Here is a 27387-nt window from a genome sequence, read left to right on the forward strand (position 1 = left end):
TAATAGCTGAGCCTGTTTCCTCTTTTGTAAAATGAAGTAATACCTACCTTCTAGTGTTGAGAATTGAAAATATCATCCACAAAGCAAGTAACACAATCCATAGAGCAGGATCTCAGCAAACGTAGCTTTTTAACAAAGTTTGCACTTACAAAGAAAAATAAAACCTATACTGAACCTTCATGAACCGTAAGTTGTCAGCTAAACAAGCCAAAGAAGAGTTTCATGTCTAAGCTGCTGTTTATCCTTGTTCAGCTGACATTAAATGGCAGGTCCTAGGGAAGGTTATGAGGTCTGCATTGTTCCCCTTGGAACTGCCCAGCTCACCCCACCTTCATATGTTTTTCCCTGTTGCTGCCTTTTCTTCAAGTCTGAATAAAACCCTTCAGCTCTTTGTACTTTCTCCAAGATACCAAAAAAAAAAAAAAAAGATTTTCAAATTAGAGTAAAATTTAGTTTCTACATCTTACTTCTTTCAGATCCTGACCTTTTTAAATAGATTCTAACTGGAACAAAAAAACCTTTGTGTCCCTTTTGAAGAAATTTCAGAAATCACATGATCAAAGAATAAGCAGTTGACTTGCAAATTCACAGCTGCTGGTTGGTAAGGGGCTTCTGTAGTTTGAAAAAAGGTATTCTAAAAATTACCATTGTTTTTGTCATAGTATTTATTTTGATATTTCAAATAATACTAAAAAAGAGTATGACCGTTTAAAAATATAAATATATTAAAAGAGTGTAAGTTTTAAAAAATTAGATAAACATTGCTCTAGTTTTTTGTGAAACATAAAACTGTATCTCTGTTTTTCTGTGCCTTCTTATGAAAATACAGATGGCACAGCTTTCATATAGCTTTAACAACTTGATTATAAATTGCTTTCAAAAGTAACTTATTCGGATTTTCCATATCCTTTAATGAATTGCAAATATATTAACAGCAAAGACTTTCCCCCTCAACACTGTACAATTTCTGAAATAAGTCAGTTAAAGCAAAAAGAAGACACAAAATTACATTGTTTCAATGCAAACAGAACACACACTTCATACCCACACTTGCATTTTCCCAGGTTTTCACAAAGAAAATGGGTCACCATATTTCTCAGTGAAGACTCATACTATACTCTGGCTAATCAGAGACTTCCAAACTTTTTTCTTCAAAAAGAGCATTTTTAATAGACTAAATACTGGTTATCACTGAGTTTTTGTTTAAGGTACAACAGCAGCATGGTTCAAATGTTACCTGTAGTTCTCGGAAAAATTAAAAATTTTAAGTGATGAATACAGAAAATGTAGGGACCACCTTTCATTCTTTTGAGTACCACTGTTCTCTTGAAAAAATATTCTAACCTTCTAAAATCCCAGAGTTAAGAACCATTTCCAAGGGGAAAAACAAATCCAAGGCCACAACATAACTTCCGAACAAGTGTGTGCGCATATATATGTATATATATGTATTAGGTTGGTGCAAAAGTAATTGCAGGTTTTGCCATAAAAGTAATGGCAAAAACCACAATTACTTATGCACCAACCTAATATATGTGTGAAACAGAGAAAAGGATGTCGAACTACTTAATTTAATTTCTGTAAAATAAACTTCTGATGTTTGAAGCAAACATTTTGCTTGATCAAAATGTGTTCTTCTTTGGGTTGTTTGATCCCCATTCCATGCAAAAAACAAAACCAAACAAAAAAAGAAACTGCAAAAGCCAGAAAGTGTTACTAGGTGGGAAATAAGGCTTCAAATACCTAAATGACTTTGAAAGTAGGTTTAAGGAAAAATAAAATAGGCCAAGCTTGGGCGGAAACTGTCCCCCAACCAGCCATTGCCATGGCGTGTCTTACAAAACGATACTTTTATCCTTGGTCTCAAAAAATCAGTACCAGAAAGACTCTCACCTCTGGCACAGGACATAAATTCCTACTACAAAAAGATAACTATACTTCAGCAAATTATGTTCTAAGCTTAGCTTTCTCCAGGCTTTATAATGCAGAACTCAGGTTGAAGCTTTCTATAAAACTCTAAATGACACTGTTATACAGCACCCTGTGCTTTGCCAATTAAAAAAATAAAAGAATCTAAAATTAAATATTACAGAACTAATGGATAATACAATAGCATACGTGTTAGAATCCAAGTGCTAGCCTCTGGGAATTTTTCAATATATTTATTTTCTCCCAGCTGTTCCTTTTTTTTAAAAAGTATTTTTTTTAGACAGTACATATACATAAATTTAGGTAGGGAAATCTGTTAAATATCTCTCTGGCACCTGATGCCTAAAGACCCTGACTTGAATTAATTTATAATTGTACCTAATCCATGTTCAAATGAGATTAACAGTAAATTATAGAAAATTACTGAGTCTACAGGCTAAATTTTTTTTTCACATCTTTTGTAATCCACCTTATTTTCACAGCTTGACTAACAAATACAGGTAAGTTTGTCCTTCATCAAATAATCCAAAATAATAACTGTAGGCCTGTCATTCATAAGACACTATAATTTGTTATATTCTGACATTGGCACTTAATAAAATGTTAACAACTAAAGTTTCTCTAAAAATTTCAATACATTACAATAAAGGAGATAAACAATTTAAGACTGTTTAAATCTGTTACTGTGGAATTCCAATAATTATCATTTTATGTGCATAATTAAATTCTTAAAATTGCGGCCATTTTCCAAAGACACCAATCCATATTATGACAAACTCAGAAGAGAACCTATCTCCTTCATAAGAATGTTTTTTCCCCCAAGCTAAAAATTTCCAACATCCTAAACCCAATTACTCTTGGTAAATGTTTTGGTGACTCACACTACTGAAAAAATCTGAAGCAGAGAGTCAAAAAGAATGGAAAGGATCTCAACCAAAGGTAATTGCACATTCTTACACTCTGCTTAAGCAAACACTTAGAAAAGTCAAAGGGATAATGTTTTGAACAAATATAGATTCAAGGTTATGGTACAATTCTGATTATATTAAGGCTTTCACTGTCATGATCTCTTAAAGTCTCTCCACTTTAGTGTTCTCCTTCTGATTGATATGGTGAACTTAAGGGTTTATTAAGGGCCTTGTTTTGGCTTCTCAGTGGGGAACCACTCTATCATCTCTGAATGTTAAAGGTGATCCCACAGAGCTCAAAGAGAAGAGGCAATATGGTAAGAAACAATTTTAAAGTTTGCAATACCAAGACAACAATGATCAACACTTTGAAGCAAGATGAATAAATTAAAATTCTTGGTTAGACATTAAAGCATTCTTGCCAAGAATAAGTATACACTGTATGGAGGGATATTTGATTCCTACATACGAGTCCCAATATGCCCATTACATTTGTTTATGGGAGACACTGCAAGTTTAAGGTAATTTACATTCCTTGGCAATCAAGTCACTGTTATAGGCAACGTCTTTTATTGTTCCATCTGGCACTTGCAAACACCATTCTTGAAGAACCTAGAAATGAAGGTCAGTTACTCTGTTTTATCAGGAACAGAACCAAATAAAAACAATTTTTGAAAAAGCAACCAAGAAATTCTGGTTCATCACTATTTTTCATATCTAATGGTTCCTTCAAGATAAAACATAACTCTTCCTTTCATGATACTTTCCAACAAAGGGAGATTAAAGAAAAACAGAAAAGAAAGTTTCCCACCCTACCCCCCATAAATTGTCATTCATACTGGTAAAAGAGCCAGTCTTGTTAGCAGCTAAATATTGCACTGCCTTTCATTCTGTATACAGTCAGGGTCCAATGAAAGTGGCACACTCATGGTATAAGTGACGGATAATGACACCGCCGGCTCAAGAGTAAAGACTCAGTATATGGAGGGACAAGAAACATGTCAGCACTAGTCACACATCCAGTTGTAAAAGTCCGATTTCCAGAAGTTAAAATTCATCACTTTCAGCTGCATGAAGTTGTGTGTCATCCGCATCTGTCATGCTGCTCTCCTGGGATTCATCTGTTCCCACTTTAAAAATAAAACAAAAGTCCACAGTAAGGTTTCTGACAAATATATCCTGTTGGTTCATGAAAACAAGTAAGAAAAATTGTATTATATGCAGAGAGATAAAATTCTAAATAAAGGCCCTTAAAAATCCTCATATCCTTTAATAAAATGCAACTCAAGTTTCCTAACTTTATAATAGGTCTGATATTAGCTTACTGCATTTTACCTTTAAGGTTTTAACTACCAAAACTGCCTCTTCCTAATGAGTTCCTTATTCCTGCCCTAGGAATTACAACTAGCTAGTTCTCTGAGACATTAAAAAAAAAAAAATTGACATTTCTCCCAACCTCCAATCACTGACTCCACTTTAAGAATACTCCCTGCTAGTCCACAGAAACATTGACTATAATCTTCAGTTTCAAAAGGTTTACGGGGTCGGTCAATCAATCAATCAATCAATCATCTATCTTGCTCTGTCACCTAGGCTGGAGTGCAGTGGCACAATCATAGCTCACTGCAGCCTCAAACTCCTGGGCTCAAGTGGTATGATTCTCCTGCCTCAGCCTCCCAAGTAGCTGGGACTATAGACGCGTACCACCACAGCCAGCTACTTTTAAAAATTTGTTTAGAGACAGGGTCTCACTGGCTAGTGGTGAAATCCTAGGCTCAAGCAATCCTCCCAACTCAGCCTCCTGAGTAGCTGGGATTACATATGCAAGCCATCATGCCTGGCATATATATAAAATCATATATATATATATATATGAGACAGCAGACTGAAATCTCATATATATATATATATAAAATCATATATATATATATGAGACAGAGTTTCATTCTTGTCACCCAGGTTGGAGCGCAATGGCGTGATTTTGGCTCACTGCAACTTCAGCCTCCTGGGTTCAAGCAATTCTCCTGTCTCAGCCTCCCGAGTAGCTGGGATTACAGGCGCCCGCAACCACACCCAGCTAATTTTTGTATTTTTAGTAGAGACGGGGTTTCACCATGTTGGTCAGCTGGTGTTGATCTCCTGACCTCAGGTGATCCACCCACCTCCACCTCCCAGTGTTGGAATTACAGGCCTGAGCCACTGCGCCTGGCCCCGTGGCTTATAATTTTAATTAAAGCCTTTCACCGAGTTTTCTGGAACAAAGGCATCTAATCAGAATTTATCTTGTCAGAAATTTCTCCATTCTCTTATTTAAAAAACTACATTTTTATGAAGCAGATAAAACAGTACTGGTTACATATTCAAACATAAATTGAGGCCCAGGTAAAACCTAGCAATGAATTTGTCAAAGTCACACAGCAAACTAGATCCAGAACACACACTCATTATCTGACTTTATATGCATTTTGTTATTACATCACCCTCTTCAATTTCCCTAAAAGTCCATTTGGTATAATGAAAACACCATGGTTAGAAAAATAAAAGAGTAGCCTACAAATCCTTATGCAAAAGGTAACTTTCTAAATACTCAAAATCATATGTATGATACTTACTGATCTGTTCTTCTTGGGTTATTGGCTCCTCATCATCTGGAAGATAGCGCTTATCAATTGCCTCTTTAATCTGGTTATTGGCTCCTTTAGGATCTAAATCCATAGCCCAAGAGAAATTCATCAGGGCGAGGTGCGTTTGACCTAACTTCTTGTAAACCTAAAAATAAACAGCAGCACTACATTTTTCAATAAGTTGTGAGCTTCAACTATAAAATTCTAAATATTTATATACTTATTTATTTATTTTTGAGATGGAGTCTCACTCTATTTCCCCAGCTAGAGTGCAATGGCGCGATCTTGGCTCACTGCAACCTCCGCCTCCCAGGTTCAAGCGATTCTCCTGCTTCAGTATCCTGAGTAGCTGGGACTACAGGTGCCCACCACCGCCCCCGGCTAATTTTTGTATTTTTAGTAGAGACAGGGTGTTGCCATGTTAGCTAGGCTAGTCTCAAACTCCTGACTCAGGTGATCCACCTGCCTCCCAAAGTGCTGGGATTACAGGCGTGAGCCACCGCGCCCAGCCTCTACAATTCTAAATATTTATAATTTAAATTAGGCTCCTGATTTATGTGCTCTAAACTCATTCTAAGGGTAGGACATTTTCTTCCTACAGATGAACTCATACCAGCTTTTGAGGTCCTTTTAATATAATCAGACATTATTTTCAGAATTCCTTGCTTCTTTCAGGTAGTAAGTTTCCAATAAATATCACTCTGACTGGAACAATGATAATGGGATTAAATGGATTATAAACTGCTTAATTAACTTTCATTTACAGTGATTTTAAATTGAGTTATATCAGCTCTTTACAACTGTCTACAGTCACCTTAACTAACTGGCATATGGAGGTCTAGTCTATAAAAAACTGACTAGTCTGGCCTTGGGACTCTCATAAGCCATTTCTCTTAATCAAGACAACACAGTGCCATTCACGTTGTTCTTCTTCTTTTTTTTTTTTTTCTTTCTGAGACAGAATCTTGTTCTCTTGCCCAGACTGGAGTGCAGTGGGGTGATCTTGGCTCACGGCAACCTCTGCCTCCCGGGTTCAAGTGATTCTCCTGCCTCAGCCTCCGGAGTAGCTGGGATTACAGGCATGTGTCACCACACCCAGCTAATTTTTTGTATTTTTAGTAGAAGTCAGGTTTCACCATGTTGGTCAGGCTGGTCTTAAACTTCTGACCTCAGGAGTCAGTGCTGGGATTACAGGCGTGAGGCACCGTGCCCGGCTAGGATATCACTTTCTTAAGTGTTAGAACTAAATCTGTTATTCCCAGAGCACTCAGTTCAGAGCTTTAGTTGAATTTGCTCAATAGATATTGTACAGGAAGTATTACATTTATTCTTATAAAATGTCAATATTTGCTATGAAAGTCACTGTTTGGGACCATGACCCCAGTCTTTACCTTTCCTATTAAGAAGTAAACGAGGGATTCTTTGGGAACAATTTGTTTCAATTCTTCAAGTTCTTGTAAAGCAGACTGAAAAAGGCAAAGAAAAACCTTAAAGTAGCAAAAATTTTTAAAGTTTTGACCAAGCAAGTGTTTTTACTTATTCGATTTCCCAAATCATCTTCACAAAAGCTAACTAAATCTTAATCAATATACTTCCTTATTGTATTAGTTCTTATTGTTGTGAAAATAAAATGCATACTTATATGACAATAGGTACTAAGAAATGGCAGGCACTCTAGTACACTGAACACACACACACACACACACACACACACACACACATACACACACACACGCCCCTCTTTGTGAATGCAGGTGGTGACAAACTTTGCTTTTGGTCATCTATCTATCTATCTATCTATCTATCTATCTATCTATTCATTTTTATTTACTGAGGTGGAGTCTCGCTCTGTCGCCCAGGCTGGAGTGCAGTGGCGCAACCTCTGCTCTCTGCAATCTCCACTTCTCAGATTCAAGCAATTCTCCTGCCTCAGCCTCCCGCGTAACTGGGATTACAGGCATGTGCCACCATACCCAGCTAATTTTTGTATTTTTAGTAGAGACGGGATTTCACCATGTCAGCCAGGCTGGTCTTCAACTCCTGACCTCAAGTAATCTGCCCGCCTCAGCCTACCAAAGTGCTGGGATTACAGGTGTGAGCCACTATGCCCAGCCCAGTGATTTATTTTTTAACGAAAAGTAACTATATAATTTTTCAGAATAACAAAAAGTCATTGAGAAGAGTGGCATTAACATTTTTGCAAGTCTCTGTTAGTAGAAGACAGCTAGATTCTCACATCTATCTGCTTCTCCATTTAATCTGTTCTGATATCACGTATTATGTAGCTTTTGGAAAATTCTACTGTCCATTTGGGACAGAATAAGAGTGAAAAAGGTAAATAATGTCAAGATATTATTGTAAAAATAGCTTTGACCTCTAGGACTCCTTGGAAGGATTTTAGGGACCCTCAGAAGTTCCCAGACCACTTTGAGAATTATTACTTTAAAGACATCTTTTTTTCTTTTTCGTGATGGACTCTCATTCTGTCACCCAGGCTGGAGTGCAGTGGTGCGAACTCTGCTCACTGCAACCTCTGCCTCCTGGGTTCAAGTGATTCTCCTGCCTCAGCCTCCTGAGTAGCTGGGATTACCTGTAATGCCTAATTTTGTTTTGCATTTTTAGTAGAGATGGGGTTTCACTAAAGTTGCCCAGGCTGGTCTTGAACTCCTGACCTCAGGTGAGCCTCCCAAAGTGCTGGGGTTACAGGGGTGAGCCACTGCACCCGGCCTTACTTTAAATAAATCTTTTTTTTTTTTTTGAGATGGAGTTTCGCTCTGTCACCCAGGCTGGAGTGCGGTGTCATGATCTTGGCTCACTGCAACCTCTGCCTCCCGGTTTCAAGCGATTCTCCTGCCTCAGCCTCCTGGGCAGCTGGAATTACAGGCGTGTGCCACCACGCCCGGCTAATTTTTGTATTTTTAGTAGACATGTGGTTTCACCATATTGGCCAGATGGTCTCAAACTTCTGACCTCAAGTGATCCTCTCACCTTGGCCTCCCAAAGTGCTGGGATTACAGGCATGAGCCATCATGCCTAGCCTTTAAAGAAATCTTTTTTTTCCCCGAGATGGAGTTTTGCTCTGTCATCCAGCCTTAAGTGCAGTGGCTCACTGCAACTTGCGCCTCCCAGGTTGAAGCAATTCTCCTGCTTCAGCCTCCCAAGTAGCTGTGATTACAGGAGCCCGCCACCATGTCCGGCTAATTTTTGTATTTTTAGTAGAGATGGAGTTTCACCCTGTTGGCCAGGCTGGTCGTGAACTCCTGACCTCGTGATCCACCCGCCTCAGCCTCCCAAAAAGTGCTGGGATTACAGGCGTGAGCTGCTGCGCCTGGCCTTTAAAGAAATCTTAATCTTTAAGATGACACACTCCAATCCTCCTTCACTGCTACAACAACACAAGGCAGGAGAGGCAGAAGAATTGCTTGAACCCATGAGGTGGAGGTTGCAGTGAGCCAAGATCATGCCACTGCACTACTGCCTGGGCAACAGAGCAAGACTCCATCTCAAATAAAATAAAATTAAAAAAAGAAATGTCTGAAATGTATAGATTCCTCTGATCTCAGATTCTGAAATCTGAAATATAGACTCATGCTCAATGGAATGATTCTTTGACCCAAATGCAAGTTGAAATCTCCTGCCTCAGCCTCCCCAGTAGCTGAGACTTACAGGCACCCGCCACCATGCCCAGCTAATTTTTTGTATTTTTAGTAGAGATGGGGTTTCACCATGTGGCCTGGCTGGTCTTGAACTCCTGACTCAGGTGATCTGCCCGCCTTAGTCTCCCAAAGTGCTGGGATTACAGGCGTAAGCCACTGCGCCTGGCCCATACATTCATTTTCATCTGTTCACTTATTTTGGTCCTAAGAGGATGGTTTAAGATAACTTTAAGATAACTACCTGATGAAAAAACTGCCTTTCTATATAAGGCATCTTTACAAGGGATAATTATATATTCCTAAATATCCACACACCTATCCTTCCTATGAGTATTTCATGAAGAAATAAAGATCACAAAAAATGAAATTAACGGCTTGGAAAAATGTCTCAGATCAAAATAAAATAAATAACTTTCAGTTTATTGAAAACAAGGGATAATGTTGTTTTTAAGCAATACAACACTGAAGACCCTTAAGATATTTATCTTACCTTATATTTTTCATTTGCAAATAAAACTGAGGCTCTGTGAAATTTGCATAGAGGGTTCTTGGGATCAATGACAATGGCTTTGTTTAGGGTATCCAAAGCCTTCTCTGATTTTTTCAGTGCATGTTGAACCTGTAAGAAATAACGATCATTTTAATACTCCCTCTTGATATTTATGAAGAAAGGTGAGAACCAACATGACTCAAAACCAACATAATCAAATTATTAGAGAGAAGGTTGTAGAGTCTAACTAGATTGTCCACTGCATTAAGTGGATTGAGTAATTAACTACCAAATGATTAATAGATTATATCTAAAATCACTTCTAATTCTAGTTCAACTGCTTCACTAAAGATGAGAATACTGAAGTCTAGAGATCTTAAATAATTTGCTCTGCGATAAAAATCTAGGTCCTCTGGTACATATCTATGATGATAATCAATAGTCTAGAGCAGATATTTGGTTACCTTTAAGTCTAAAAGGCAATCAAAACCTTGGTGTTCTATTCATAAAAAAGATCTGTACTATTTAGCCAGATAATAGTCACATTTTGTCCGGTTTATGTGGTCTTTCAAACATTAGACTTCTCAAAACTATGTTAAAAAAACTCCTGTTTACAAACCTTGTTTCACTCAGAACAATTATATTTTCAATATTTTAGGAATTTATTTGAAAAATGATTTTACTGGCCAGGTGCGGTGGCTCATGCCTGTAATCCAAGCACTTTGGGAGGCCGAGGCAGGTGGATCACGAGGTCAGGAGATCGAGACCATCCTGGCTAACATGGTGAAACCCCATCTCTACTAAAAATACAAAAAATTAGCTGGGCGTGGTGTCACACACCTGTAGTCCGAGCTACTTGGGAGGCTGAGGCAGGAGAATTGCTTGAACCAGGGAGGCAGAGGTTGCAGTGAGCCAAGATCGCGCCACTGCACTCCAGCCTGGGTGACAGAGCAAGACTCCGTCTAAAAAAAAAAAAAAAAAAGAAAAAAAAAAAGAAAAATGATTTTACTGTTTTACATAATTGAAAATCACTGATCTCTAATACTGGGAAGCAAATAACTTAAGATTTTTTTTTTTTTTGAGACGGAGTCTCGCTCTGTCGCCCAGGCTGGAGTGCAGTGGCGCAATCTCCGCTCATTGCAAGCTCTGACTCCCGGGTTCACGCCATTCTCCTGCCTCAGCCTCTCCGAGTAGCTGGGACTACAGGCGCCCGCCACCACGGCCGGCTAATTTTTTTTTTTTTGTATTTTTAGTAGAGATGGGGTTTCACCGTGGTCTCGATCTCCTGACCTCGTGATCCGCCCGCCTCGGCCTCCCAAAGTGCTGGGATTACAAGCGTGAGCCACCGCGCCCAGCCAAGATATTTTAAATAACTTAAAATTTAAAAGATTTTAAAAAGTACCAAACCTCACTATTCATTCATATGTATATACTAATATTCTGCTGTGTTCCTCCTTGGACAAATTATATGTTATAAAGTGGGGTGGGCTGGGCCCGGTGGCTCACGCCTGTAATCCCAGCACTTTTCGAGGCCAAGATGGGTGGATCACCCGAGGTCAGGAGTTCGAGACCAGCCTGGCCAACATGATGAAACCCCACCTCTACTAAAAATATAACAAATTAGCCGGGCGTGGTGTCGGGCACCTGTAATCCCAGCTACTCGGGAGGCTGAGGCAGGAGAATCACTTGAACCTGGGAGGTGGAGGTTGCAGTAAGCTGAGATTATGCCACTGCACTCCAGCCTGGGCAACAAGAGTGAAACTCCATCTCAAAAAAAAAAAAATTAAATTAAAAAAGTGGGATGAATGAATGTATGAATGTGGCTGCAGAACTTTAACAAATATCATGGTCATAAGAATGTGAGAATAGGTAGTGCCAACATCTGCTTGCTAAACTCATCTATGCAATGATCTAATGCTGGCCAAATATTCTGCCCACAGGATTGAGACCCTAAATACTAGTTTCCTAAAAGAGAAAAGCTTACTCTCTTACCTGACAATTTCTTCAAATAAACCACTCAAAAATTTAAAACAACCTGTTCTACAATAAGTTTAGAAGAATTCCTATTTTTTAAAAAGTGTTCAACTTCACCAAAAGGTGTCAAGAGGTATTTAATTTTGAATTGAATAAATAAGGTGATGACAATACAAAATAACTTTAAGTAGACACATTATCTCTCCATTTTTTCCGCAGTAGCTAACTATAAAAGAAGTTACTGTCAACTTTTTTTTCTTTCCCTGTCTTATGGTGCTGGACTATGTCCATTTTTAAGAAAATTATCATGGTCAATTTCATTCTAGTCAATAGAGAATTAGAATTCTACTCCCCCCATGATAGTGACATTTCGAACTAACATAATTTCCTCACATTGTATGACCATTCCCACAAAAGCTAAACTTGCTAGGGGGAAAAAAAGAGAGAAGCTGAGGGGAGGGAGAAGGGGAAAGGGATGAGAAGATGAGAACAAGAACTTAAGGTACTGTACTTATACAGAAGCTAATAAATGAGATTTTAAAAAAGCAAACAAACATAATGTACATATCTTTTCTCCTATTAAAGTACAATTTATTTATTTTCTTTTAAGAGATGGAGTCTCATTCTGTTGCCCAGGCTGGAGTGCAGTATCACCTTCTTAGCTCACAGCAGCCTTGAACTCCTGGGCTCAAGTGATCCTTGTGCTTCAGCTTCCCAAATAGCCAGGACCACAGGTGTGCACCACCATGCCAGGCTAATTTTTAAATTTTTTTTTGTAGAGATTGGATCTCACTATGTTGCCCAGGCTGGTCTTGAACTCCTGGCCTCAAGCAATCCTCCTGCCTTGGCATCCCAAAGTGTTGGGATTACAAGTATGAGCCACTGTACCTGGCCAAAGTACAATTTGTTACCAGATACATTTAAAATATATAAATATAAAAATGATTGTACATATTGCCTTATTATGACATACCTATGTTACTCAGAGGCTTAAACACAGGGAACCATTTGCCTTAAAACACTACCTACTTAAGGCCGGGCGTGGTGGCTCACACCTGTAATCCCAGCACTTTGGGAGGCCGAGGCAGCAGATCATGAGGTCAGGAGATCCAGACCATCCTGGCTAACACGGTGAAACCCAGTCTCTACTAAAAATACAAAAAATCAGCCAGGCGTCGTGGTGGACACCTGTAGTCCCAGCTACTCGGGACGCTGAGGCAGGAGAATGGCGTGAACCCGGGAGGCAGAGCTTGCAGTGAGCCGAGATCGGGCCACTGCACTCCAGCCTGGGTGACAGATCTCAAAACAAACAAAGAAACAAACAAACAAACAAACAAAAAACCCCCCCCCAAAAAAAACCCTACTTAACTTAGGAGCTAAATATTAACCCGTGGAAAATGCTTTCAAAAATAGGAAGTATCTTTTTTTTTTTTTTTTTTTTGAGACAGAGTCTTGCTCTGCCGCCCAGGCTGTAGTGCAGTAGTGCGATCTCGGCTTACAGCAACCTCCTCCTTCTGGGTTCAAGCAATTCTCCTGCCTCAGCTTCCCGAATAGCTGGGACTACAGGCATGTGCCACCATGCCTAGCTAATTTTTGTATTTTTAGTAAAGATGGGGTTTCACCATGTTTGCCAGGCTGGTCTCCAACTCCTGACCTCAGGTGATCCACCTGCCTCGGCCTCCTAAAGCGCTGGCATTACAGGCATGAGCCACCGCAACCGGCCAGGAGATATCTTACTTGAGTCACAGAACAACCCTATGAGGTAAGCAAGTAGTACATGACATTCATAAAACAGAAGCTCAGAGCAATGAAGTGACTTGTGCAAGGGATAATGGCAATTCTGTGATTTTTTTTTTTTATGCTAAGCCAAATGGGTAGTATTTTTGGTTGTAATAGGCTCCAGAATACTGTTTCAACACAAAAAAGGACCAGTTTTTATCACAGCAATTAAATCAATAACAAACATATTTCAAAAGGGAGATTAATAGAGTATTAATGTTTAGAAAGCTACTTACTACTCCAATGTGGCAAAGTAAAACTGAACTTTGAGGGTTGATATCAAGTGCTTTTTGGAAATGCATTTCTGCAAGGCTGAATTTTTCTTGCTTGTAATAAATCATTCCTAAACCATACCTGAAAGTATAAAACAAAGTATAATTTTAAAAATATAAAGTTTAGGTTGCTAATTTAGTTCAATTAGTAAAAGAACAAGTATAGAATCTGGCATTTTAATAATCCAGTGGAATACTGGTGGTCTTAGAGGGGAGGCAAAAAATATCAGTTATGATAAAAATCATTAAAGTATTTTATTTACTTATTTTTAATTAAACAAATTTTTTTTTTTTGAATTGGGGTCTCACTCTCACCCAGGCTGGAGTGCAGTGGGCCAATCATAGCTCACTGCATCCTTGAACTTCCGGGTTCAAAGAATCCTCCAGCCTCAGCCTCCAGAGTAGCTGAGACTACAGGCATGAACCACAATGCCTAGCCATTAAAGCAGTTTATTATTATTATTATTATTATTATATTTTAAATATAGCATCTCACTCTGTTGCCTAGGCTGGAGTGCAGTGGCTGAATCACGGCTCACTGCAGCCTCGACCTCCCAGGCTCAAGTGATCAATCCTCCCACCTCAGCATCCTGAGTAGCTGGAACTACAGGTGCACACCACCAGGCATGGCTAATTTTTGTATTTTTTGTAGAGATGGGGTTTTGCCATGTTGCCCAGGCGCACATATACACACACAGAGACACACACACACACACACACACACACACACACACACACACACACACAACACACACACACACACACACACACACACACACACACACACACACACATTATATATATATATTTTACATATACATATATATTTTTTGAGACAGAGTTTTGCTCTTGTTGCCCAGGCTGGAGTGCAATGGTGTAATCTCGGCTCACGACAACCTCCACCCACAGGTTCAAGCAATTCTCCTGCCTCAGCCTCCCGAGTAGCTGGGGATTACAGGCATGCACCATTATGCCCGGCTAATTTTGTATTTTTAGCAGAGACGGGGTTTCTCCGTGTTGGTCAGGCTGGTCTTGAACTCCTGACCTCAGGTGATCTGCCCGCCTTGGCCTCCCAAAGTGCTGGGATTACAGGCGTGAGACGGAGTTTCACTCTTGTTGCCCAGGCTGGAGTGCAATGGCACGATCACAGCTCACCACAACCTCCACCTCCCAGGTTCGTGTTTCTCCTGCCTCAGCCTTCCGAGTAGCTGGGATTACGGGCATGCGCCACCACACCCAGCTAATTTTGTATTTTTAGTAAAGACAGGGTTTCTCCCGACCTCAGGTGATCCGCCCGCCTCGGCCTTGGCCTCCAAAAGTGTTGGGATTACAGGCGTGAGCCACCACGCCTGGCCTATATATGTATATTTTTTTGAGACAGTCTTGCTTTGTCACCCAGGTTGGAGTGCAGTGGTGCAATCTCAGCTCACTGCAACCTCTGCCTCCTGGGTTCAAGCGATTTTCGTGCCTCAGCCTCCCAAGTAGCTGGGATTACAGGCATGTGCCACCATGCCCAGCTAATTTTCTTGTATTTTTAGTAGAGACTAGGTTTCGCCATGTTGGCCAGGCTGGTCTTGAACTCCTGGCGTTAAGTGACCTGCTTGTCCCAGCCTACCAAAGTGCTGGGATTACAGGTGTGAGCTACCGCCCCCAGCCTTCTTATATTAATATATTTTTAATTTTTTGTGGAGACAAGGTCTCACTATGTTGACCATGCTGGTTTCAAACTCTTAGCCTCAAACTCTTGGCCTCCCAAACGCTAGGATTACAGGCATGAGCCACCATGCCCAGACCATTAAAACATTTTAAAGGGTCACTTTTACAAGCAAAAACAACCAAATCAAATCAAATAAAACTATGATAATAAGGAAAAAAGAAACCACACCCCTAAACCCATATAGATTTTTTTTTTTTTTTTTAATTCAGTGTCTTGCTGTGTCGTCCAGGCTGGAATGCAATGGCGTGATCATAGCTCACTGTAGGTAACCTTGAACTCTTAGGCTCACACAATCCTCCCACCTCAGCCTCCTGAGTAGTTAGGACTACAGGCATACACCACCATGCCTGACTAATTGTTTTGTTTTTTTTTTTTGAGATGAAGTCTCACTCTGTTGCCATGCTGGAGTGCAGTGGCACAACCTCCACCTCCCAGGTTCAAGCGGTTTTCCTGCCTCAGTCTCCCAAGCAGCTGGGACTACAGGCATGCATCACCACATCCAGCTAATTTTTGTATTTTTAGTAGAGGCGGGGTTTCACCATGTTGGCCAGGATGGTCTTGATCTCTTGACCTCATGATTCACCTGCCTCAGCCTCCCAAAGTGCTGGGATTACAGGTGTGAGCTACCACACCCGGCCTTGATTGTTTTTTTTTGTTAGGGAAGTGGTCTTGCTATGTTGACCAGGCTGGTCTCAAACTCCTGGTCTAAAGTAATCTTCCCGCTTCAGCTTCCTAAAGTGCTGGGCTTATAGGTATGAGCCACCATACCTGTCATATTCTAGATTTAACAGCTAATTTTTACTGAGTAGTTATTACATGTGTGCCAAGATCATTGCTAAATTATCTCATTTAATCCCTGGAGGAATCATAGGTACCATTATCATCCTTATTTTGAATAAGGAAACTGAAACTTAGAGAAGTTAAATAACTTGCTTAAAGTTATACAGCTAATAAAGATTCTAACCAGGTTCTTCCTTAATGATTCTAAAGGCTGAACTCCTAACAATGCTATTTCCACATTCTGTTTTATATTATTATAACTATAGCATACATAGTGTCATGTTTGGCTTCCTTCTCCCCCACTTACTGTTATCAAAAGCATGCTCCTATACTTATAGACCTTCAAATTACAATTTTTAAAGGCCATGTAATAGTGTATTAGGTTAATATGCAGGTATTTCTCCTGAATTTTCAAAATGTCAAATGAATATAGTGTGGATGGTTTATATTACGGAGACTTCTCACGGCCACAACTAGATGATCATGATGATGATGATGATGATGGGGAATAAGCATCAAATGAATAAGAAAAAAGCACAACATATCTGCTTTAGTTGAGTGGCTTTATATATCATTATAATTGTGTTATAGATGAAGAAAAGGTATTAAACACTATGCTAATGATAGTGAAAGTGAAAACAAAAGAAAGGCTATTTATTTTGTAGTTAGAATAAAGTTGCTCAGTATTTAGAGTTACCTAAATACGTCAGCATTCAAACTCCTCCTAGTAAAAGCTTGCCAATCTGAATAATCCTCCTTTAAACATAATTTTTGATATGGTTAAGTTTTTTAAGAATGCAACTCCTGCAAAATAGCTGAACCAACAATACACATTTTAAAAAAACAACATAAGGATCAACCAGACTTGGGAAAAAATCAAAAACAACACAAGTCTTATTAAGAACTGGGTTCTTGGCCGGGTGTGGTGGCTCACGCCTGTAATCCCAGCACTGGGAGGCCAAGGTGGGTGGATCACGAGGTCAGGAGATTGAGACCATCCTGGCTAACACAGTGAAACCCTGTCTCTACTAAAAATACAAAAAAAAATTAGCCAGGCATGGTGGTGGGCACCTGTAGTCCCAGCTACTCGGGAGGCTGAGGCAGGAGAATGGCGTGAACCCGGGAGGCGGAGCATACAGTGAGCCGAGATGGCGCCACTGCACTCCAACCCGGGAGACACCGCCAGAAAAAGACACAAAAAAAAAAAAAAAAAAAGAACTGAGTTCTTAAAATATTACAGAGAACATAGCTGTCGGAAGAGACGGCAGCATTGGCAAGTTGATTGTTACATTGGTCAGCAAAAGCTAGCACTATTTTTTTGGCCATCTTTCAGGCAATGTAACTACTACTGAAAAATGAGATATAATCCGTTAAACAACATAGTCACAAATCAAAAAATGTTTTAGTAATATAATACTTCAGATTTAGAAGCAAATAGAATGATAAAACTCAACTGTTATAATAACCCCAAAGATAACCGTATCTGACAAAAAAACTACCACAGTTATGGCTTCATAATTATACCTTCTCTTGATATTTAAACTATTAAGTCAGTCCAGAAAAATACAATAAATGTCAACAGTAAGTATGGTGTTGAGGCAGAAATAGGACCAAACTTTTTCATATCTTATTCAGTTGATAACAGTATGACCTAGGTAGTAATTTCCTATGTGTCTGCTTATACACAAGTACAAAAAAGTAAAATAGAGATACTGCTAAATAAAAGGGTACATTAAGTTCTTAATAGTAACTCAATAAACCGGAACACTGTCAAAAAGCAGCAACTAGTGAATTTTTTCAATTTTTTTTTCTATTATCCAATAAGTGAATTATGCTATTCCTTTCCAATTTCCCAAGCACTTTTTGTCCCAATCACCATTTCGGTGTTTGAAGAAAAAGTAACAAAGTAACAAAACTAAACAAACAAACAAAAAACAACTACAGTATCTGCAAAAGTTTGGTAGAAGTCTGAAACTGTTGAGTATAAGAATCTGGTGTTCTATTATCATTAGTTAATTTAAGAGTTTGTTAAAGACGTACATTTCATAAGAAAACATTTTAGTTAGAAGTTATTGACCAGTATGTACCATCCCTAAGTATTAGTAACCAAATTCATGGCAATAAAGAGCTATCTAACAAGAAAAATTAGTAAGTACAGGCACCATCAATAAGGCTTTGTCTTTGCACTTCATTACCACTTACCATGCATTATAATGTCTAGGATTGACTCTGATAGCATTTCGAAAACAAGCTAATGCTTTGTCCAATTCTTCAGTTAAGACAAACTCATGCCCTAATAGAGTATAGGCATAAGCATAATTTGGATCAACTTGGATAGCTCTCTGGAAGAATTTAATTGCAATATCATGTTCCCGTTGCAGACTGAAACAGTTCCCTGCAGCACACCAGGCCTTAAAAAAATGGGAACAAAAACCAAACAGAATTAAAATTTTATTTTTTCTAAAACCAAACCTATGACTAAAATGAAGCCTCAACTTAGAACAGAAAGACAAAAATGGAGGAGCTTCAGTAGTCAATTCTAATTATTCACAGATTCCGTATTTGTGAATTTGTCTGATTGCTAAAATTTATTTGTAAAACCAAAATCAATACTTGCAGTGCTTTCATGGTCATCAAAAAGTATGTTCTCATTTGAGGTTGAATAATGTGACTCTACCTTCTTGTTTTAGCTCTCATGTAGAAATGACCAGGGACAGAAACTCTGTGGGGTAGTTTAGTGTAGTGCAAGAAGCTTTGGCTCTGAGGACAGTTGGACAGAATTTGAATCCCACTGCTGGCACTTTTAAGTAGGGTGGCTTCAGGCTAGTCACCTCTGAACCTCATTCTCTCTTCTTCTTCTTTTTCTTTTTTTTTTGAGATCTGGTCTTGTTCTGTTGCCCAGGCTGGAGGGCAGTGGTGTGATCTTGGCTCAATGCAACCTCTGCCACCTAGGCTCAAGTGATCCTCCTGTCTCAGCCTCCCGAGCAGCTGGGACCACAGATGCCTGCCACCGTACCTGGCTAATTTTTGTATTTTTTGTGGAGAAGGGTTTTGCCATGTTGCCGAGGCTGGTCTTGGAACTCCTGAGCTCAAGGAATCTGCCCGCCTCAGCCTCCCGAAGTGCTGGGATTATAGGTGTGAGCCACCACGCCCAGTAGCATTCTCTCTTTTGTAAAGAAAATAGGATCTACCAGGATGAGTTATTTTTAGGATTCAAGATTATAATCCATAATCTATCTGTTTCAAACTCTCCATCACTCCTAGGAACATTGGTTCAGTAGCACTAATTCAGTGTTCATGTTGACTATAGAATTACCACAAATAATGGGAGTTGACTGTATTTAATTCTAAGCTTAGATATGTTACAAAAGTATCATTAAATATTTTTGAGATGCAATGAAATACAATCTTACAAGATAAGAGCATGTAAATTAATTGCACCTATGTCTTACAATGACAATACTAATTTAATTTAAAACTATTAATTTTTTCAATCTATGTAACTTCTGCTCAACGAACTCTAATCTTGGTGACAACAGCAAATTTAACGTAGTCAACTCTCGATAAATCCTGAATGAAATATCTGCTTTGTGATTTTTCTATTTGTGAATCTGCCACACATTCTAGGACTTTCTCTTCCTCTCTGAGTCCCTGACTGGATAGAGAGAAAAAAAAGAAATAAGTGTGGGTGACACTAAACAGTGTTTGAATTGCTTGGTTCATCTCTATCTGTTGAGGGTGATCAAAAAGGTAACTATATAAGCAAAGTATTTTGGTTAACATACCTCTGGCGAATTTTTATCCATGTCTGTTAAGTCTTTTGACAGAACTGAAAGAGCAACATCTTTTTGAAGATGCCAAAGTGTTGTAGAGTAGATCTCCATGCCTTCCACTCTATAATTCTCAATCCTTCTAACCTCTGAGAATATTCTTTCAGCCTGAAATAAAAAAAACTAGTAAGAGAAAACAAGTTGATACAATTTATATATATACACAGGGAAAGCCCTGGTCATTATCTTCATAGGATCTAAATGCTGCCTTGTATTATGGTTTTTATGTGAATGAGTATTAACACAAGGACAAATTGAGCAATCTACTATGGCAGGTCAAATAGGGATGTAACCATATTGACAGTCAACCTAGTATTTATACACAAGCCATGGTAAGAACATGAACTCTGAAAAGGAAATTTCAGTTTCTACCAAAAAGACGGAAGAGAAATCTATACAAAGCTACAATTCAAAAGAAAAGTCAATATTTCTTTCTCAAAAACCACATTTCCAAGTTTTAATAATGGCGTTACAGAATAACTCTTTTTTTTTTTTTTTTTAAGACGGAGTCTCGCTGTATCGCCCAGGCTGGAGTGCAGTGGCGCGATCTCGGCTCACTGCAAACTCCGCCTCCCGAGTTCACGCCATTCTCCTGCCTCAGCCTCCAAAGTAGCTGGGACTACAGGCACCTGCCACCACGCCTGGCTAATTTTTTGTATTTTTTAGTACAGAGAGGGTTTCACCGTGTTAGCCAGGATGGTCTCGATCTCCTGACCTTGTGATCCACCCGCTTTGGCCTCCCAAAGTGCTGGGATTACAGGCGTGAGCCACTGCGCCCGGCCAGAATAACTCTTTTAGGAAAGATGATGGAAGAATGATTTCTGTAACATAAAATCTATTTTTGAACAGATTTTTACTGAGAGGTTGTGCTAGAAAATTTAGAGGGAAGAAACAGGTTAAGCTGGCTATCAATTCTATGGTTATCAATCCTATTGAGCCCTGAATACACACACCAATATTGTGTCTGCTAGGAATTATAGGCCCTACCTATTAATTATTCTTTCCTTTGCAGCACTCTCTTGACTTCAGGGTCTCTCCTCAGCTGCCTGATCAATTTTTTTCCTCATCACATTCACAGCTCCCAGAACTGTGTTTCTCTCCCTCTAAAGTTTGAGGATTTAGGTCATATAAAATCAGTTTCCTACTTTATCAATTTACCAAGTTCAAAATTCTCAGCTGCCAGAAAAGGTCTAGGTAATAAAAAAAAAAGAAAGGAAAAGAAATTCTCACAGTTTAGTTTAGAATAAGGAATATCTGGACTGTTTTTAATGAAATGAGTATGACAGAAAATAAGAGCATTTTAAAACTGAGTGCTTAATTCCAAGAAGTGGTCATATGATATCTTGGAATAGCTTAACGATTTGTAACTTCCTTGCAATCTCTTAAAAGTTGTAAAGGTAAGTGTGCAGCCTTGACGTGCAGGGCTCAAGTGATCCTCCCACTTCAGCCTCCCAGGCAGCTGGGACCACAGGTGAGTGCCACCACACCCAGCTAATTTTTTCATTTTTTGTAGAGACAGGGTCTCACCACATTGGCCAGGCTGGTCTCCAACTCCTGAGCTCAAGTGATCCCCCTTCCTTGGTCTCCCAAAGTGCTGGTATTATGGGCATGAGCCACCACACCTGGCCAAGTTTTTCATATAGGCATGGTAACAAGATAAAAGACCTATCAGCCAAATATAGGTAGGTACCTTTTGGTTTCAAAGTTTTCAGAATCTGTTGCTTCCTTTGAAAAATGATTATGGCATAGACAAAAAGAAAAATGGGGAAAAAAAACTCAGAAATTAAGTTGAAGCAGAGGCTTTCTTTAATTAAATATTTGGGTCACCACTATAACTAGGGGAAACAATAAAATTCATTTATGTTAAAGTAGCTGTGAAACAATAAATTAGAAATAATTTTTTAAACGGCTTTTCCGAACACAGCTCTTGCCTGTCTGTGTATATGCTACATACCAATAAAGGACTATAATCGAAACATGGGTTTTGTAGCAATGAATAAGACTTTCTGTCTTCAACTCTCTTTTCTGTACTATTCAAAATTAAATTATATGAATAGGTATCCTCTGTTATGTATTCCCTGTGGGAAAGAACACCTTTCCCCTAGATCTTTGCATGGATCATGAAGGGAAGAGTAACCTTCCCTCCGAGTGCATAAAAACAAAAACAAAGCAAAACAAAAACACCATACTTCATTGTCCCCCAGTTTCCTCACCATGCTTCATTTTTCTTCGTGATTTATTGCTGCCTGTTCTTATACATTTATTGGCTTACAATCTGTCTGTTGCTAGAATGTAAGCTCCACAGAGGCAAGAAATTGTCTGACTAGCTGTAATACAGAGTCTAGAAGAGAGTCCAGGATATCATATGCACAGAAATATATACTGAATAAATGAACTGAAAGCAAATTAAGCAAAAAACGAATCATATCAACTTTAATCCATATTAAAGATATTTTATTAATATATAGGTTTCTAAAAGGTTTCTTTTTTTAAGTTGGGGGTGGAGAAAATGCTTTGGGAAGAACTGAGGGGTAATATAAATTGGGAATTAGAATTTTCTTTGGCTTTAGGTTAATCATTCTCTCCTTTTCTGGTATAGACAGATAACTTAAGCAACAAATTTAATTAAAATCCAAAGAGTAAAACGCCTTGTAATAAGGACATTGTGTCCTCAATTAAACACAATTTTCTTTATAGCATTCTTCAAGTTTATAAAACATACTCAATATCAAAAATTCACCCCAGTAATTAACTCTGTATATTGCAGAAAAAATATAAATCCTATTACATGGTAAATATAAATATGTATTTTCAGACACAACTGAATAGGATACACTCTGCGTAAGAATGTCTGGATGACCTGGGTCTCTATAAACCTATTCTGAGAAGTTGCAAAGAATTTAAATTACTCCTTAACACAAGAAAGAACTGTATCTATAAATTATAAGTTCTGACAAAATAAATATATAGACATTACATAATAAATACCGATCTTTTAGATCTAGCCTTCTTAAGCATGGGCATTTATTTTAATCAAATTGAAATTATCTCTAGAAAGGAATATATAACCATTTTCTATACTTACTTGCATGTACTCTGAAAGTTCAAAATAGGCCCTTCCAATTTGGCACAGTACCCAACCAGTATTGTAGTGGTGAGAAGGTAGATGGCTCAAAATATTTATAGCTTCTTTGCAGTTGTATGAACACAAAGCTAAATAACCTTTCCCCATTTCACGAAGAAGGCTCATCAAACCTTCTGGGAGAAAACAACATAGTAAACAAAGGAAAAAACACAATAAAATAGTTTGCTTCTCTAGAAAAGGTAATTACAAACTAATCCATTAAAAATTCCAACATCTATATAGAAAACAATGAAGGTACTGTAATGAACATAAAGAAATTTACTTAAAATAAGTACATAATAAAACACAAAGATAATATTAAGCATTTAAAACAGACCTGCTGCTGCTTTTTGTAGATTAAAAGCCTGAATCTGAGGAGTGATTGTGGATATTTTCCCTTCTGAAATGATGGAAGAGTCCAATTTTGTAATTTCCAGGCTATCATTTATGTTAGGTTGAGTTATTCCTCCTTTATTAGTTTTACTTTTTGTTTTTCTGTTTGGGATTTTAGGTGGAAACTTCATTTTTAATTTTTTGCTATTCTCCTGTAAAAGGGGAGAAATTTCACACCTGTTATACTCATGTATTTTAGACTTCTCCTCCACCTTTTCTCCAGTATTAGATATAAAATAAATGTACAATCTTGATTAATTCTGTATTTTTTTCAGAAGAGAGTTTATAAAAACAAAGGTCTTCAAAGTCATTTAATTTTAAACACAGTAATTCTGAACATAAATTACATTAATAGTGACTAAGGTGTGTTAGCATTAAGTGTGGCTCTCTTGTGAAAGTATATCAAACTCTCATTTATTATTTAAAAGTAAGAAAATAAGTAGATGTAATTATCAGCTCACCAAAACCCAACCTCTGCCTCTCGGTTTCAAGCGATTCTCCTGCTTCAGCCTTCTGAGTAACTGGGATTACAGGCATGCGCCACCACGCCCGGTTAATTTTTATTTTGGAAGAGAATGGGTTTCTCCACGTTGGTCAGGCTGGTCTCGAACTCCTGACCTCAGGTGATCTGCCTGCCTTGGCCTCCCAAAGTGCTGGGATTACAGGCATGAGCCACCGTGCCCGACCTTTGTTTTGTTTTTTGAGACAGGGTCTTATTCTGTTGCCCGTGCTGCAGTGTAATGATGTAATCAGAGCTCACCACAGCCTTGACCTCCCCAGCCTCAAGCGATTCTCCCACCACAGCCTCCCAAGCAGCTGGGATCAAAGAGTACCACCATCCCAGCTAATTTTTTCTTTCAGAGATGGGGTCTTGCTATGTTGACCAGGCTGGTCTCAAACTCCTAACCTCAAGTGACGGGCCCACCTTGGCCTCCCAAAGTGCCAGGATTACAGGCGTGAGCCACTGCGTCCGCCGGGTCTCCAGTTTTTTTTAACTTTTATTTTCAAATAATTTTAGACTCACTCTTCTGCAAATGATAACATGTGACATAACCATAGTATATCATCATATCCAGGAAACTGAAATTAGTACAATATTATCAACTAAAGACCTTATATGGATTTCATCAGTTTTTATATAAACCCGTGTGTGTGTATGTGTGTGCATAGTTCTATAAAATTTTATCACGTGAATGGATCTGTGTAATCAACCACCACAATCAGGATACAGGACTGTTGTACCACCACAATGAAATTCTTTTGTGCCATGATTTAATAGTAACATCCTCCCTAGAGGCTAACTCCTAATAATCACTCATCTGTTGTCCATTACTATAATTTTGCCATTTCAAGATTATTCCTATGTCATTTTTAACCTGAGAAAAAAAAATTTTAATTAAAAAAGAATATTATATAATATTTACCAAAGGACTAATTAACTTCACAAAAATTATAGATGGCCCTCTATATTAAAACATTTTAAAATTCAAAATAGTCTCTTTATTAACTTATTAGGAATGGAGTCATCAATGAACAGAAATTTTAGCAGGGGAAGCATTAAGTAAATGTGACGTACAGAAATCTTTAAATTACCTTGGTTGTGGAGCTGTCACTAGTAAAGAGTCGTGAACTTCTTCGAGGCAGTGCGTTAGGGGGAGATGTAATAGTGGGGCTCAATACCTGAGGTGTTGTACTAAAAAAAAATTATAAAGGAAGACATTAATATTTTACTTGATTTATAACCATTAACCATTGTTTCAATTTGGGTATATTTTAAAAATATACATTAATTATATAAGTACTCTAAAGTTGATGAATTTGATCAGTTCTTTTCGTGGTTTCTCTATGAAAACACAGTATTTAAAAATGAGGGACTTGGACTGGCTTTCCTGCTTCTCAGCTTGCAGACGGCCTCTTGTGGGACTTCACCTTGTGATCGTAAGTCAATACTCCTTAGTAAACTTTCCTTCATATAAAAAATACATAAAAATAAAATGACTCATTACTACAAAATAGTAAAGATTATAGCATAGATCTTCACTCTCTCTGAAATTCTTAATTTGAACTAAAAATAATCCTCATAAAACTCTGGATCAACAAATGATAAGCACATCTATAAATCAATTATTTTTACCCTTCATTTGCAACTAAAACAAGTTAGAGAAAAAAGAAAAGACAGTTGGGCAAAGACAGTCTAAATGTGGGGTATTTGTCAACAAGTAAATACCACTAGAACAACTGATATTTGAGAAGTTATCTCCCCGTAAATTCAAACAGCTACATCAAAGGTTTATTCTGTTTAAAGCAAAAGGAGCCTCTGTACATTTTTACTTTAAAGGCAAACCCTGAGATATGAGAATTTCAATCTTAGGAGCAAGCAAACTTAAAATCTGAAACAATCTAGAATTGACAATCTAGAATTGGGTAAACTTATGGACTAAACTATCTAAACTTTGTAATTTTTGGGAAATCCTACTAGCTACCTGAGTCTGAGTCAAAGAACATCAGAAAATAGAAAGATATATATATTTTCATCTTTTACGACATGTACATATATAATATGTATAGATACCTCTATATATGCATGTGTGTGTATGTCACACACATGAATCCTTTTAATCTGCATCTGATAAACTAGGAGTTTGATAATGAAAGGCTTCCAAAGTTCAGAATTAGACTTCACTTCATATGGAGCAAATGACACACAACCCTTCTTGGATGACTTAGCTAAAAGTACTATGCCATTCTAATCATCTCTAAAAAAACTTTCTAAACAGAACAGACTTCTGCTAGTCATGACAGAGTAAAATGGAATAAATTTATTCTCCCATTTCAGATAACTACAAACTGAACCAAATATATGGAACAATGGTTTTCAGACACTGGACAATAGGCAAAACATTTCTGAGGACAGTTCTAGGGCCACCTTGCAGGAAAAAAGAATGCAAAATAGAGCTCAGTGGTCCCACTGTGTTGAAAACAAAATGTTGAGAATTTGAGAAAGCCAAAGCAGCCAGAATTTGCAAGGCAGAACACCAGAGAGAAGAGAGAGCCACAAAGAGGAGACCTACAAAGATCTGCAGAGGGCTTCCCTAGAGTCTTCAGTTGAAAACTGATCAGTGTAGGTGTTTGAGTGTTATATAATAATTTGTCTGGTCCACGTCCCAGGCTCCTGAGATCTACTAAGTCCTTGGAATTCCTCAAGTGACAGGGATGGCTTTGTTATTCATTATGAGCTCCTGGGACCATGCCTGAATTTATGCTAATGAAGTAACTCCTAGATACTTTCTGGATGGGGGCTGGCCATGCTGTAAAGGTCAACCATGTGGCCAGGCATGGTGGCTCACGCATGTAATCCCAGCACTTTGGCAGGCCAAGGCAGGCGGATCACAAGGTCAAGAGATGGAGATCATCCTGGCCAACATGGTGAAACCCCGTCTCTACTAAAAATACAAAAATTAGCTGGGCATGATGGCGGGTGCCTGTAATCCCAGCCACTCGTGAGGCTGAGGCAGGAGAATCACTTGAACCCGGGAGGTGGAGGTTGCAGCGAGCCAAGATCGTGCCATTGCATTGCAGCCTGGGCAACAAGAGTGAAACTCTGTCTCAAAAAAAAAAAGTCAACCATGTGATTAGAGGGCTGGGGCTTTGAGCCAGCAACACCAGCCTGAGCTCCTCTGGGAAGGAAATTGAGTTCAATCATGTGGCCAATGATTCCATCAATCATGCCTATATAACTTAAAAACCCTAATAAAAATTTTGAACACCAAAACTTGGCTAAAATTCCTGGTTTGTAAACATACTGATGCATTGGGAGGGTAAGTCCACAAAGAAGACATGAATGCTCTGTATCAGGACTCTCCCATATCTAATCCTATGTATCATGTATCTCCTAACTGTGTCATCTACAA

The 27387-nt window shown here is 38.5% G+C and overlaps 1 protein-coding gene across 11 annotated transcripts in view; it reads right to left on the reverse strand.

Annotated features, from left to right (window-relative positions):
- Nucleotides 1-647: 647 nt before the first annotated feature.
- The window catches only part of CDC27 (cell division cycle 27), a 65154-nt gene continuing 38414 nt past the window's right edge, over nt 648-27387 (reverse strand). For 4 of the 11 annotated variants that reach the window (XM_032163978.2, XM_032163980.2, XM_032163984.2 and 1 more), the window contains 10 exons: nt 25070-25169; nt 23421-23628; nt 23045-23217; nt 19915-20067; nt 18332-18540; nt 13597-13714; nt 9608-9736; nt 6853-6927; nt 5450-5606; nt 648-3967 (listed from right to left, as the gene is read on the reverse strand). In XM_032163978.2, coding sequence (XP_032019869.1) covers nt 3885-3967; nt 5450-5606; nt 6853-6927; nt 9608-9736; nt 13597-13714; nt 18332-18540; nt 19915-20067; nt 23045-23217; nt 23421-23628; nt 25070-25169 — 1405 coding nt within the window. In that variant the 3' untranslated portion in view covers nt 648-3884. Of the gene's footprint in view, nt 3968-5449; nt 5626-6852; nt 6928-9607; nt 9737-13596; nt 13715-18331; nt 18541-19914; nt 20068-23044; nt 23218-23420; nt 23629-25069; nt 25170-27387 lie in introns of all 11 variants that reach the window. The other 7 variants (XM_032163983.2, XM_032163982.2, XM_032163988.2 and 4 more) reach the window with 4 other exon arrangements.

The sequence above is a fragment of the Hylobates moloch genome, unplaced genomic scaffold (genome assembly GCF_009828535.3).
Source record: "Hylobates moloch isolate HMO894 unplaced genomic scaffold, HMol_V3 SCAFFOLD_10, whole genome shotgun sequence".
NCBI classification, from domain to species: domain Eukaryota; kingdom Metazoa; phylum Chordata; class Mammalia; order Primates; family Hylobatidae; genus Hylobates; species Hylobates moloch.